At 42.3% G+C, this 10,897-nt stretch overlaps 1 protein-coding gene across 1 annotated transcript; it reads left to right on the top strand.

Annotated features, from left to right (window-relative positions):
- The first annotated feature begins 303 nt into the window (after nt 1-303).
- Nucleotides 304-10,670, top strand: LOC148144506 (scavenger receptor cysteine-rich domain-containing protein DMBT1-like). Its single transcript, XM_087975364.1, has 4 exons — nt 304-428; nt 8,063-8,095; nt 9,433-9,747; nt 10,327-10,670. Exons 1-4 carry the CDS (start codon nt 347-349, stop codon nt 10,668-10,670), a joined length of 774 nt encoding a protein of 257 aa, XP_087831490.1. The 5' UTR covers nt 304-346.
- Nucleotides 10,671-10,897: the final 227 nt, after the last annotated feature.

Below are 10,897 nucleotides of genomic sequence, written 5' to 3'. Positions count from 1 at the left end.
TCAAACAAGCCAGAACAATAACCTCCTGGGGTCGTGTGATTCTATGACATGGATTCCGGAGTGTGGACGCGCTTCCAAGTCGAAATCTTAAACGTCGTTGATTCTCTCAAAATGAGCTGATGTTTGGAACCCGGTTTCATTGTACCCATTAATGGTCACATCACCTCTGATTGGTGGAGAAGACCCGAGTTAATTTCACAGTGCGCACACGTCAAAAGCTATTGGTTGTTGGAAAGAAGCACGTGCCTCTCCACAAACAGTGGCTGACGAACTAACTCTTACAGGAATCGATGAGTCAATAGATGCGTTAAATGAAGCTCTGTATGTCTAAAGTATCATTTCGCTAATGTTCAGATTTCACCTGTTACCAGCAGCTGGGACGATGCTTGCAAGCCTCCTGAACTTGCTTCTTCTGCAGCTATTGAACTGTGAGTTATGGTCTATTTTACCATATTTCCTTAACCATCGACACGTCAATCATTAGCTAGAAGCAGGTAGGAATAACTTAATGACCAGTTTTTGCGAGAGAAAATATTGATACAACGTGTCATGACAATTATGTTCTCTTCATTATTTTTCTGATTGTTTATGCAACTGTTCCTGAGGGATCACCACCCCCAGGAGAAAGTGAGGTCTGCAGATGCTGGAGATCAGAGCTGAAAATGTGTTGCTGGAAAAGCGCAGCAGGTTAGGCAGCATCCAGGGAACAGGAGAATCGACGTTTCGGGCATAAGCCCTTCTTCTTGGGGGATCACCACCCCCAACCCTACTCCCCAATCCTGGCATTTTATTCACGGTTTCTGTACAGGTATTGGAGTTGAAAACCTCCTAAGCCAATTTGGGTCTGTTATTAATCGTGTCTCTCGTTTGTTTAACATTGTGTGTAACAGAGAACCCTGTTGACAAACAGAAAATTTCCTTCATTTATTTGTCAATACCTGGGACAATGCAAAATATAAACTGACTTTTTTGAATTTTTAGAAGCATGTGCTGGCAGTAATTTTGCACAGTATTTCGGCCGTTTAATTCCACCACCATTTTGGAGAAAGCATTGCATTTATTTTGCGCCCTCCATGGAATGAAGGAGTTGCGCCCTCCATGGAATGAAGGAGTTGCCCGCCAGTTTGATACACTTTCTTGTTGAGACAGTTGTGTAATCTTGGAAAGGTGACAGGCAATGTGTTCGGAGGCAAGTGTTACAACATTACTGTGATAAGGGGCGCAGTTAGCTGATTATCTTGGAAAGACAGAAGGGGCTCTGAAACCGGTAACGCTCACTCTGCTTTTCTACCACAGATGCTGACAGACCTGCTGATTATTTCCAGCAAGTTTCTGATTTTGTTGCCGATTCCCAGCACGTGCAGTTCTTCTTTATCCTGAGGTGTCTTTCTCGTTTTTTTTTGAGTTTGTTCGAAAGTTTATGACTGACCAGCTCAACGTGTATAAGGTCCACTGCTTGTTTCGGCACAGTTGTCTTTAAGAGTTCAGGCAGATTATCCCGTTTAGCGTCTTTTCCAAAAAAAAAGTTATTTTCTTTTCTTATACAACAAAAAAGGTTGCTGTCTTGATAAAATATCTTTATACGTAAAAGTAGTTATTCGAACACTTCGGTTCTGTGCTGTCGCATGTTGAAGTTAAAAACAACCCCACTAGAGTTTGATTCTATTCAGCAGAGAAACCAAAGTCATCTCTTTCTTGGACAATATCATATTTACATATATTTGAGGCATCATAAGAGTCCGATACCTGAACGGATCCCCATTTGACTGAAGCAGGAAGACCTCAGGCAGTGGTCTTTCCTCACTGCACCCCATGCTTGGTGCATCCCTAAGTGCTTAATCCTGGACTTGGAATCACCAGTCGGCAACACTCGGCTGAAGTGGTCTCTTTGCTTTGGAAGATGAAGACGTTTCAGACAGAGCAAATAATGCCTTTCAACAGTTCATGGCCCTCCAGACGCAGTTGCTATTTGTCTCGGTGTGTGTCCCAGCAACAGATTGATGACTACACCGTCCTGCGTCACGGAGCTGCTCAGGATCACCTCGACAAACGTCCCGAATCTTCCTCCAGACTGCATTTGCAAAGGCGCACTTCAGAAGGAGATGCGTGATAGTCTCATGTCCTCCAGTCAACCCAGGCGGATGATTCGAGGGCACCGTGTGGTGGCACAGCCCTATTGACTGTGCATGAGGGATTTCACAGAAATTGCCCTTCACACCACTAGCCAAGTGATGTCTTGTTACATATTGGAATGTTCTCGTGATGAGGCGTTCTGCAAAATGACTTGCAAATGCTGCTGAGGGAATAACCCAACACTATCCAACCTCTTCTTTTCCAGCGGAATCTCCAGGACATTAAAACGTATGCAAAATACACCCACTACTGCGCTGTTAATTCAGCGTTGTAAATTTACCTCACGCTGCTGGAAATGTGTTTGAACAAATGCCTTTCCGAACCAACAGCGAGACTGCTGCAAATTGAAGCAAGGCTGATAATCGTACCAGGTTTTGGCGGTGTTAGCGCATCGAAAATTTAAATAAATTTTAAAGATATTTCCTTTTCTCTAGTTAGAGTTGTGCAAAACTTAGTTTTAGAGACGATCTAAACTAAAATATCGAGGCAGTTTTCGTGTCCTGTCTTGTTTGTTTTATTTTTGCCAGGAGTCTTGTTAAAATAATCTAAACGTCGAGAACGATGCGGGTTCAGCAGATTCTGGGCTAACAGTGAACTTGGTGTCTGTAAAACACTAGCCAATACTGTGTTTAATATGTTTGAACTGACACAGGCATAGACTTTCTCTCAGTTGTGCTTATAGCAAGGGCTGCTTGACCAGGTTGTGACATAAGTAATGGAACTGTCATTTTAAGTCACCGATTCTGCATTCATGATTTGTATAAGCATATTGTTGCAGTACAGATATTTTGCTATAGATAGTCGTTAATACCGTAACTGATCCAAAAGCCATATCACTGAAACATCCTGAATGAAACATGTGCTTGTTTATTTTTAATGATGAATGGATTAAATGACAAAAAATATTAGTCATGATTCGGAGATGCCGGTGTTGGACTGGGGTGTACAAAGTTAAAAATCACACAACACCAGGTTATAGTCCAACTGGTTTAATTGGAAGCAAACTAGCTTTCGGAGCGACGCTCCTTGTGTGATTTTTAAATAAATATTAGGATAACAATCCTGCGATTTTTTTTAAATGTTTGTTCAAAAACATGACAATATCTGATTTGGTCAGCAATACTGAAATTCCAAATTCGTGTTGGCGATCTTAATTCAGGAAACACTGCATTCTATTGAATCTGAGCATATCCACAACACCCGAGGAAGAGGATTACAAAGCCTTGTTCAAGCATCAGTCAATTAATACCAATATCATTCCAGTCAGGATTGGCACTTCCATTTGGCAGAGTTCCATTTCCTGTGCCCCTTTGTGGGTGGCGTGCCTGCTGTTTGGTTAGGTTGTCTGAAGGCGCTGAGTTGGGTTGTGTTAGTCAACTTTTCAGGTGCTAATTCCAGAGCTGAGCATTGATCATGGATTCATGATGTTTTCGAGGCCACGGGATAATTTTCATGAAGCAACTGTTTAATACATAGAGAACGAAGTTTTATGCCTTTCTGCTAACAACAATTTTTGTTGTGTTTGGATAACAGGTTCGTACCTTGAAGACATGTAGAGAATTCTGGAAAAACTCAGAAAGTCGAGCAGCATCTATAAAGACAGAAGCACGGTTAACATTTCAAGTCTGGTATGAATATTCTGCAGACGTGAAGCACAGAGAATAAAACTGTCCTACCAGACTCGTAAAGTTAACACTGTCTCTCTTTGAACAGATCCTGCTAAACCTCCGGGGTTTCTCCAGCGTTTTCTGTATGTGTTTGAGTCTTCCAGACGCTAAAGTACTTTTCCATTCACCCAGCAGATTTGTTAGACTAGTGAAATTACTCTGGGTCTGGGTCTCTTGTATATTTTTATTTTCCATTCGAGTTCAATCTTTCAAAGTTGTGAACGGTTAGACACGTTGGTTTGTTTCATGTGTATGTTGGAGAAAATTCAGAGGCATGAGATTGAGGGTGATTAAGCAGTTTGGATTGGAAACTGGCTTTCTGAAAGAAGACAACGAGTGGTGGTTGATGGAAAATATTCAGCTTGGATTTCGGTTACTTGTGGTGTGCCACAAGGATCTGTTTTGGGACTACTGCGGTTTGCCATTTTTATAAATGACTTAGACGCAGGCGTACGTGGATGGGTTAGTACGTTTGCAGATGACACTAAAGTTGATGGAGTAGTGGACAGTGTGGGAGAATGTTACAGGTTGCAGGGGGACTTGGATAAACTGCAGAGTTGGGCTGAGAGATGACGGAGTTCAGTGCAGCTAAATGTGAGATGATTCACTTTGGGAATAATAACAGGATGGCAGAGTACTGGGTCAATGGAGAGATTCTTGGTAGTGTGGATGTGCAGAAGGACCTTGGAGTCCATGTATGTAGATCCATGAAAGTTGCCACCCAGGTTGATAGTGCTCTTAAGAAAGCGCACGGAGATTAGATTTCGTTGGTAGATGGATTGAGTTCCGGAGCCGCAATGTCATGTTGCAACTGTACAAAATGCAAGTGCGGCCGCACTTGGAATATTGCGTGCAGTTCTGTTTGCCCCATTACAGGAAGGATGTGGAAGCATTGGAAAAAGCGCAGAGGCGATTCACTAGGATTTTGCCTGGTCTGGAGGGAAGCTCTTATGAGGAAAGACTGAGAGACTTGGGTCTGTTCTCTTTGGAAAAAAAGGGCGAAGAGTGGATTTGATAGAGATATACAAAATGATCAGAGGATTGGATAGGGTAGACAGTGAAAGTCAACTCGTACGAAAGGGCATAACTACAAATTGAAAGTTGACAGATTTAAGACAGATGTCGGAGGCAGATTCTTTACTCAGAGAGTACGTAGTTAGCTCCGCCATATTAGGGAGACTTAAACAATCTTTGGATAAGTACATGGGGGATGAGCTTAGATTAGTTCACAGGTCGGTGCAACATCGAAGGCTGAAGGTCTGCTCTGCACTGTATTGTTCTATGTTCTAGCTCTTTTTTTTCTTTTATTTGAATTGAATTCCTTATTTCCAAAATTACTCACTATCCGGGGATAATTTAAAATCCAGTCAGGACGTTATTTTCTTTTTGATCGATGACGAAAATCAGACAAAAGGAGCGGTAAATAAATTGATGCCGACATTTTGAGTGTAATTTATGTTCAACGTTAATCCACAGTGACTCAGTGGTTAGCGCTGCTGCCTCAGAGCACCAGGGACCCGGGTTCTATTCCTGCCTTGCGTGACTGTTGTGTGGCGTTTGCACATTCTCCCCTTATCTGCGTGGGTTTCCTCCTACACTCCAAAGATGAGCAGGTCAGGTGAATTGGCCATGCTAAATTGTCCATAATGTTAGCTACATTAGGCAAGCGTACATATAGGGTCGTGAAATCGGGCTGGGTGGGTCGCTCTTCGGAGGGTCGGTATGGACTTGTAAGGCCTGTTTCCATACTGTAAGGATTCTAATATAATCCACATGCAAAAGTGACGACGGACCTGTGTTTCTGGCTAGTTTCATTTGATATATTGTCCATTACGACTGACTGTTAATTGAATTACAGAGATTTCAGACAAATTGCAATTACATTTGAAATTTAACTATACTGTCCAAGTTTCTTGATAAAAATATCTGTCCCCCGTGTCTCGCTGAAGTAGTCACGGAAAGAATGTGTCATCATGCTAGTTACGCGGATTCAGCTGGAAAAAGACAGCAATAGTCGTAAGGATAGAGTATGTTGGAGTGAAATGAGTAGAACTCAGTGATTGCACCCATTCTCAGCGTATTCCACATTGAAAATTGTGTCCTCCACAATATTGCCAAAGAATTATCATGTCAAGTAGTAAATCTTGAAAGGTGTTCAAACGCACATGCATGTTCTGGAATAATCGGAATTATTCTGCAATAACATCCAGTCTCGTGTTGCAAACAAAATTGCTTCTGTAGCCTTAGTTTGTAACAGTGCTCCAATGAGTTACTGTGTTCGAAATGATGCCACTGATCTGATGTGGATTTATTGTTTACAAAATGGCCCAGTTAGTGAGACATGGTAAAAGTCTGATATATCACATTGGGGTCAGCAACCAATCTGCTGCAACATTGTGCAGAGAGTTTCGAAAGATATTTCATATTGCAAGCTGTTTGGAATATATGGAACAGTGTACGAAACAATTGTTACAAATTCTCACAACCAAAGGTATTAATTAGTAGTATTTGGGAGAACCGGTGACCCAGTGTGTGGTTTAATGAAGTGAATAAGTTCAGTCTGAGAAAGCAGAAGAAGTGAAATTTTACTGGATGAAAAAATGCAATAACTTGGTGCATGCGTCAGGCAATAAAATACTGGATTAGAATTTTGTTGTTCGTTTACCATGGCTAACTGCATTCTAAAAAAAACAACAACATATATTTAACACATCATTGTAAGGACATTGTCAAATCACAATAAACGGGCAAGAAGATGGTTCAGGTCGATGAATGATTTTAAAAGTGAATCTACAGATACGGGTCTGAATAAATCACAGCCAGTGCTGAGAGACCATTTGTGAACACATCTGACAAACAGCTTAAAAGCTTAAATAAAACGATTTCGAGATGGAAATCAATGAATTAGAGTCTTACAGATTATTTAGAAGTTGTATGGGAGAGACTTCGCAGGAAACGAAAAATCCTCAACGTTTATGACACATGCGGGAAAATTGGGAAAGGAGTACAAAATATTATCAATGGTAATAACTAACAAGGCAAGCTCAGTAAACATTTGAACTTTTATAAAATGCAAAATGGCTTCGTAACCATCCTGTCCTCAGTGCAAATGAACGTGAATAGTATATACTCAGAGCAACGATATAAGTGTGATGAGAAAAGTCACTGCAACTAACTAGGCAGTCTGTTGAAAGAGGGACTACAGGCTTCTTTCACAAAACGACCATCTTTTTTTGGTTTGAACACTAAAACTCTTGTTTTAGACAAAAACTTATCAAACTCTCTCCATTTATCAATAGTAGAATTGCATGTCTTGGAGTTTGAATGATAGAATCATAGAATCTCAATAGTGAAGAGGAAGGCCCTTCGGCCCCACAAGTCCAAGCCGACACTCCAAAGAGTATCCCACCTGGACCCATTCCCCGACATTTCCTCTGACGAATGCACCTAAACTATACATCCCAGAACACTATGGGCAATTTAGCACGGCCAATTCACCTAAACTGCATATCTTTGGATTGTGGGAGGGAACCGGAGCACCCGGAATAACCCAACACAGACACAGGACTAATGGACAAACTCCACATAGGCTTTCACCTGAGGCTGGAGTTGAGCACGGGTTCCTGGAGCTGTGAGGCAGCAGTACTTACTGCCTGTTAGGCATTATTCATGACTGACCCTTGCTGCTGCTGTGTAGACGGGGAACACGATAAATTCTAATGTCTAAGATGCCAAATGCAACATTTAGAAAGAATCACTCATTCGGAATTTATTTGCTGACTAGTTATTGTGTATCATTGTCTCTTCCAGTATTGTTCGAGTGAAAACCTTACACTACAGCAAATGTTTGATGGGAGCGCCTTGCTTTGGCCACGAGGAAATATTAATGCTCTGCATGGCGTTCATAATTATGTTAACTATGTAGTCAGTGCAGTATCGAGCAGAACAATAAGTAATTTTGTGAAAACTCCAAGCTGCCAACTCATGGATCACAAAGAGGCTCGCCAGCGTCCAAGTACTGTGCCTGCCTGTGTGAAAACCACTCGGTTAAATTCTTGCAAAGAAATGAGCATCGATGTTTGCTGCATAAGTCACAATTCTTGTTTTCTATGTATTGCTTGACATCATGATTTCACACTTCAATTTTTCATTTATTTCGAAAATTAATGACTATTATTACCTACAGTTCAGTTGCATATATCGAATATATTTCCAAGTGTTGCACTGATTCCTGACACTTTATTCTGATTCCTCAATTTCAGGCAGACTTGTCGACACTCAAGCCGCTAGCACAGGTAAATGCACGTCATTATCACATGGAGTAGAACCGCTATATTCTGGTGTAACCGTCCAAATACCATTCTGTGGTGTTCATCCTCATGCATTGAACTTCATGTGTTAAAATATCATGTCTATATAACTGAAGGGGATGCATTACACCTGAAGGTCTGTATTTCTAAGGTTACTGGTGATGACAGTGTGAGCTGTGAACTCCCACTCACACTGCTGTTCTCAGGTAGAAAGTGAATGAATGAGGGTTCCTGGAGAGGAGAGTGTGAAGGATCAGCTTCCACTTATATTGCTGTTCTCAGATAGAGAGACAATGAATGGGGAGAGTGTGAAAAATCACCTACAAACACACAGTGCTGCTGTTGGAAACTCAGTTTTATTATTTCAGTCACTACTGAGCGGTGAGATCGGTCTCACATAACAACACAACCCAGAATATTTCTGGCTGCAATAGGCGAAAATGCCGTTGCTTTTTCTGATGTTCCCAGGGCGTGTCCATGGTGCTTACTCGGCAGTGAGTGCTGAGCACGATGGAAAACAGACCATTCCTGGCCCGCCCCTTTCGGCTTCACTGAAGTTGAAATATTTTCTGAACACTTGCCTGGATGGGTGCAGCTTCAACATTACACAAGAGGTTCGACACCATTTAGGACAATGCAGCCCTTGCTTGATTGGCACAATATCAATAAACATCGACGCCCTCCATCATTGACGCTCAGTTGCAGCAGCGTGACCCATCGACAAGAGGCACTGCAGAAATGCACTAAAGCTCCTAGGTGAGCATTTGTCAAGCACTCGACCACTTCCATCGACAGGGACAAGAGGCAGCAGATACATGGGATAATCACTGCTCGTGTACTCCCCATTCTGAACCACTCACCGTCCTGTTTTGGAGATATATTGCTGATTGAGAATCCTAGAATTCCCTCCCTAAGGACATTATGACTCTACCGACAGCAGATGGACTGCAGTGGTTCACGTAGGCAGCTCACAATGACCTACTGAAGGAGGCGGGGAGGGATATTTGATAAATGTTGACTCAGGAAGCAACGTCTATGTCCCATGAATGAATAATACAAATATTTTCAAGTTGGCCCGTTTAGAATAGCTGATTCTTTGGAAACATTTCTCTGACCCTCGCTCTCTGTGAGTGAGCCCCATTCAATTAAACGTCCCTTCCACATTCAACATATGTGGTTCATTTTCTGAGTTACATTATTGCAGAGTGTAGGGTGTGCCATCCCCTCATAGCTATTGCACGGTGAAGTGGGGATTTGGGCTGTGATAAGAGGTTTCATGTTTATAAGTTGTTAACCTCCGTTGCTATTCCTGTGTTTTACAGAGACGGTGAGGCTGAGACTTGAGAATGGGGGCAGTCCTTGCGCTGGTCGAGTGGGGATTCACTACTTTTCGCTGTGGGGGACTGTGTATGATGATGAATGGGACCTTCTGGATGCTTCTGTTGTTTGTCGGGAGCTGGACTGTGGGAGTGCGGTCTCTGCCCCAAGGCAGGCTTACTTTGGAGAAGGATCCGGACCCATTATGACCTGGAACGTTGAGTGCAATGGGACCGAGCGCGCTATGCGGGACTGTCAATCAGTGACATGGGGTCATTACACCGGGTCATACACCAATAATGCTGGTGTCATCTGCTCAGGTAAAAATCGGCCGCCGTTTCCCTGCAGTTGTATCACAACCCGGCACTGTGTGAATCCAGAAAGTAATACTGTGACTGAACAGTAGTTGTTCAACAACTGTCAACATCATTACAACAGTACCACTGATTTATTCGTTACCATTACATAAAGTGTTGAACATTTGAAGATAATGTGAGAAATGAGTACCTGCTGTTTACTCTCCGGTGAAGCAGCAGGAACAGGTGTCCACTGTGATGTCATTTGAAGCCACATTGAGATAGCTGCACCGCTGCAACTATCATATATACATCCCAATGGAAAACGCGATTCGATATTGTGCCTGCCGGCAGAATCACTTTGTGTCATTTATCTGCAGGCTGAAAGTGTTTTCATCCCTCTCTATCAGACTAGCTAAGGCTCCGGTATCTGATGGTGACTATAAACGAGGTCGACAGGACACCAGACCCACACAGAATGATGGAATATTTCATAAACAAATGCACCAATCTATCATTCATCAGATGAATGTTCATCAGTCAATTATGTCAATTATTGTTCCAGTTACTTTTTTTTTCTGATTCAGTGGGTTTTATTTTCAGACCACGTCCTTCCAAGATTGGTGCCTGGAAGTGCCGAATGCTTTGGCAGACTGGAGATACAGTTCGTTGACACCTGGAAAACAGTGTGTGGTCTTGACTGGGATTTAAAAAACGCCAACGTGGTTTGTGCAGAGCTTAATTGTGGCGTCGCCGTGTCTGTGTCAAGCTCTGCTCATTCGGGAGGCGGTAATGTGCTCATGGCTACTGAGGTCATTCAATGTACGGGCAACGAGACTCATCTGGGGAAGTGCCCTCGGTCTCCAGCCAATCACCAGGATTGCAATGCACGCAACAATGTCACCATGATATGTTCTGGTGAGTCCAGAGGTAATGAAAGAAAATGAGATACATTTTGCTTTAACGTTTGTGAAAGTGATGGCGCAGGGATTCCTGAATTGGTCTAACAGTGTCAAATCTAAACCAATCCTTGTGATTTCCAATGTGATCACGCGCTAAATTATTGGAAATTTAAGATGTTTTGAAATGTCTGTATTTGCATTGGAAAAAAATATTTTCAAGTTAGTTAACTGTCTGCAGTCAACATACGTTATTGTCTAGATTATCTAAAGGT

This window comes from Chiloscyllium plagiosum, unplaced genomic scaffold, assembly GCF_037043375.1.
Source record: "Chiloscyllium plagiosum isolate Xiang-an unplaced genomic scaffold, Cpla_swu_hap1 HiC_scaffold_27, whole genome shotgun sequence".
Lineage (NCBI taxonomy): Eukaryota > Metazoa > Chordata > Chondrichthyes > Orectolobiformes > Hemiscylliidae > Chiloscyllium > Chiloscyllium plagiosum.
This window is presented reverse-complemented; position numbering and strand designations above follow the sequence as displayed.